At 51.5% G+C, this 3,328-nt stretch overlaps 1 protein-coding gene across 1 annotated transcript in view; it reads left to right on the top strand.

Moving 5' to 3' along the window:
- The window catches only part of BIN2 (bridging integrator 2), a gene marked incomplete at its 5' end in the record, with an annotated part of 9,826 nt that continues 6,498 nt past the window's right edge, over positions 1 to 3,328 (top strand). Inside the window, 7 exons of the mRNA XM_031064639.1 lie at positions 1 to 90; positions 1,486 to 1,566; positions 1,651 to 1,705; positions 2,715 to 2,809; positions 2,896 to 2,991; positions 3,072 to 3,179; positions 3,266 to 3,327. Of these exons, the coding sequence (XP_030920499.1) occupies positions 1 to 90; positions 1,486 to 1,566; positions 1,651 to 1,705; positions 2,715 to 2,809; positions 2,896 to 2,991; positions 3,072 to 3,179; positions 3,266 to 3,327 (587 nt within the window). The remainder of the gene's footprint in view (positions 91 to 1,485; positions 1,567 to 1,650; positions 1,706 to 2,714; positions 2,810 to 2,895; positions 2,992 to 3,071; positions 3,180 to 3,265; position 3,328) is intronic.

The raw sequence follows: 3,328 nt of genomic DNA, 5'->3' as shown, positions 1-3,328 counted from the left end.
CGCGCCGGGGCCAGGGCCGAGGGCAGGGGCGGCAGCGCCGGGCTCTTCGCCAGGCAGGTCCAGAAACGCTTCAGCCGCGCCCAGGAGAAGGTACCGAGGTGCCACCCACCCCCACATCCCACCTGTGACTGGGTTTGTCCTTCTCTCCCCACTCATCACTCCTGGGGTGGCCCAAAGGGCACAGCTCAGCACCTTTGGGTGCTCACAGGGTTGGAGTTTGGGGGTTTCTGGCTCAATGTCATCGTTGCTCCAAGGATTTGGGGGATGGCATCTCCCAGAGCTCCCCAAGACACTGTGGCTTCTCTCATGGTGGGGGGTTCTCCACCCAAAACGCCCTGCAGGGGTTATGGGGGGCTGTGGGCTGGTGGCACAGGGTCCCTGGGCTGGCTGGCACTGGGGGCCCCCAGCAGGACCCAGCGTGGCCGGGGGTCCCAGGAGCGTTGGAGAGATCAGCAGGGGCCCACAGGAAGCGAGGGGGAAGGGCTGCGGAAACGGCAATTCTCAGCTGCTTTGGGGGGGCCTCTTTCCTTTCCTCTCCCCTAAAAGTAGCTGTGACTCCCCTTTTGGGGTGACACAAAGACCCCTTTCAAACCCTCACCCTGCCGGGTTTCCTGGCCGGGGCTCGGTGCTAAATTTGGCTTTCCCACGGCTCAATCATCCCAGGCCAGGCTCTGGCTGTTTCCTGCACGCTGCGAATCTCCCTCCCAGCTGGTTCTGGCCTGTTCCCAGGGGGCCCAACCTCTTCCTGGACATCCCAAATCTCCCTCTGACCCAGCCCCAGCCTCTTCCTGGACATCCCAAATCTCCCTCTGACCCAGCCCCAGCCTCTTCCTGGACACTCCAAAGCTCCCTGCTCCCAGCCCCGGCCCCTTCCTGTGGGGTTCAAGCTGTTTGTGGGCACCCAAAAAGTCCCTCCTGCCTGACCCAGGCTCTTCCCGGGGGGTTCAGCCTCTTCCTGAACACCTCGGATTTCCCCCCATCTGGCTTCAGCCATTTTCCAGAGGGTCACCCTCTTCCTGGGCACCCCAAAACCCCTTCCTGCCAGCCCCAGCCTCTTCCCAGGGGAGCTCAGTCTCTTCCTGGACACCCCAAAGCTGCCCAAGTCCAGACTCAGCCTCTTCCCAGGAGGTTCAGCCTGGACACCCCGAATCTGCCCCACCCAGCCTCCTCATCCTCCTCATGGTGTCCCCTGTGCCCCACAGGCAGGGCCTGCGGTGTTTTGGGGTGCACAAGACTGCACCCACAGGGTTTAGGGTGGGAGGATGGACTGCACCCGCAGGGTTTAGGGTGGGAGGTAGATTGGCACCCAAAAATTCACTGTTTTCCTGAAAGAAATAAAAGCACTGAGGGATGCAGTGAAATTTTGCATTTCCACATTAATCCTGCCCCGCTGGCTCCTCGGCACCCCCTCAGGGGGGTTTTGGGGGCACAGCCCGGGGCCCTCGGGGTGTGGTGGGAGCCTCTTCCCCTCGCTCCCCATCACAGGTTTTGCAAAAATTGGGCAAAACGGTGGAAACCAAGGATGAGCAGTTCGAGCAGAGCGCCTACAACTTCCAGCTGCAGCAGGTGACAGGGGGACACTGGGGACATTGGGGACACCGAGGACATTGGGGACAGCCCTGACCCCCCCCTCGCCACCGTGTTTTGCAGAACGAGGGTCACAAGCTCTACAAGGAGCTCAAGGGGTTCGTGGGAGCTGTGAGAGGTGAGGAGGAGACCCGGGATGGCCCCGGGAGAGCCGGGAATGGGAGGGACCCGGGGCAGAGTCGGGATAATAAATCAGGAATAGCAGAAGAAATAAATCGTGCTACAATAAATGGATTGTTCATTAAAAATCAGTGTTCAATCAAAAGAAAGAATAAATAAAAATAAATACTGAGAATAATTGATTGTAAGCTATGAATGGATAATAAAGAGAAAATAGTCAATAAAAATACTATACATGGGATAATAGATAATATAGATGAGATATATATTATATATCTTACTATATCTTACATATATGACATATCCAATATAATTTTTTATATCTCATTATGCATTAAAGACATATGGGATATTAAAGAGATAAACATGATAGAGAGATAAAAATAATAGAGAAATAATGAAGAGATAAAAATAATAGATATTAAAACTATATTAAAGATAAAATAATGATAATAATAAATACTTGTAATAATAAACAATAAATAATAAACACTATACATACTAAATAATAAATAATAAATAATAAATAATAAATAATAAATAATAAATAATAAATTGATATCAAGGAATAATATAACGATGTTATATTAATTATTATTGATAATATTAATAAAATAATAATAATAAATACTGTATGTGGGATAATAGATAATAAATATATATGAGATATATATGATATATAATATATTAATTAGAATAACAGATAATACATATGTTATATATTGTGTATATATGGGATAATAGAGACAATAAATAATTTATAATAACACACCCGGGCTAATAAACAACAACAGACAGAAGTGAATACATTAATAACGAACAGGATTAATGATAATGACAATGGTAATGATAAGAATAATGATAGTGATAGTGATGATAGTGATAGTGATAGTGATAGTGACAATGATAGCGATAGTGATGATAATAATAATGATGATGATAATAATAATGATAGTGACAATGACAGTGACAAGGATGACGATCATGCCGGGTGTCTGTGCCCGCAGTGATGCACGAGAGCTCCCGCAGAGTGGCCGAGACGCTGCAGGAGATTTACAGCCCTGAGTGGGACGGGCACGAGGAGCTTCGGGCCATCGCCGACGTGAGCCCCGAGTGTCCCCAAGGGTCCCCGTGAAGCCTGGGGGGGTTGGAGGGTCCCGGCTGTCACTGCTGTCCCTGTCCCCGCAGAGCAATGACCTCCTGTGGGAGGACTACGAGGCGAAGTTGGTGGACCAAGCCCTGCGGCTCATGGAGAATTACCTGGCTCAGTTCGGGGACTTTAAGGTGCCTCGCTGTGCTGCTGGGCGGGGTTGGGGACAGGAGGAGCTCTGGGGGGTCCTGGCTCACCTTTTCCCCCCCCGCAGGAGCGCATCGCCAAGCGGGGCCGAAAACTCGTGGACTACGACAGCGCCCGGCACCACCTGGAGGCTCTGCAGAGCGCCAAGAAAAAGGACGAGGCCAAAATCGCCAAGGTTGGGACTCCCCGGGACAGCCCCCGCGTGGGGATAGTCCCCCGGCCGTGGGGACAAAGCCGCGACCCCCCCGTCCCTCCCCGCAGGCCGAGGAGGAGTTCAACAGAGCCCAGGCGGTGTTTGAGGAGCTGAACAGGGACCTGCGGGAG

This window comes from Geospiza fortis, unplaced genomic scaffold, assembly GCF_000277835.1.
Source record: "Geospiza fortis unplaced genomic scaffold, GeoFor_1.0 scaffold635, whole genome shotgun sequence".
Classification (NCBI taxonomy): Eukaryota; Metazoa; Chordata; class Aves; order Passeriformes; family Thraupidae; genus Geospiza; species Geospiza fortis.
The sequence above is the reverse complement of the archived record's forward strand: the minus strand, read 5'-3'. Positions and strand labels throughout refer to the sequence as shown.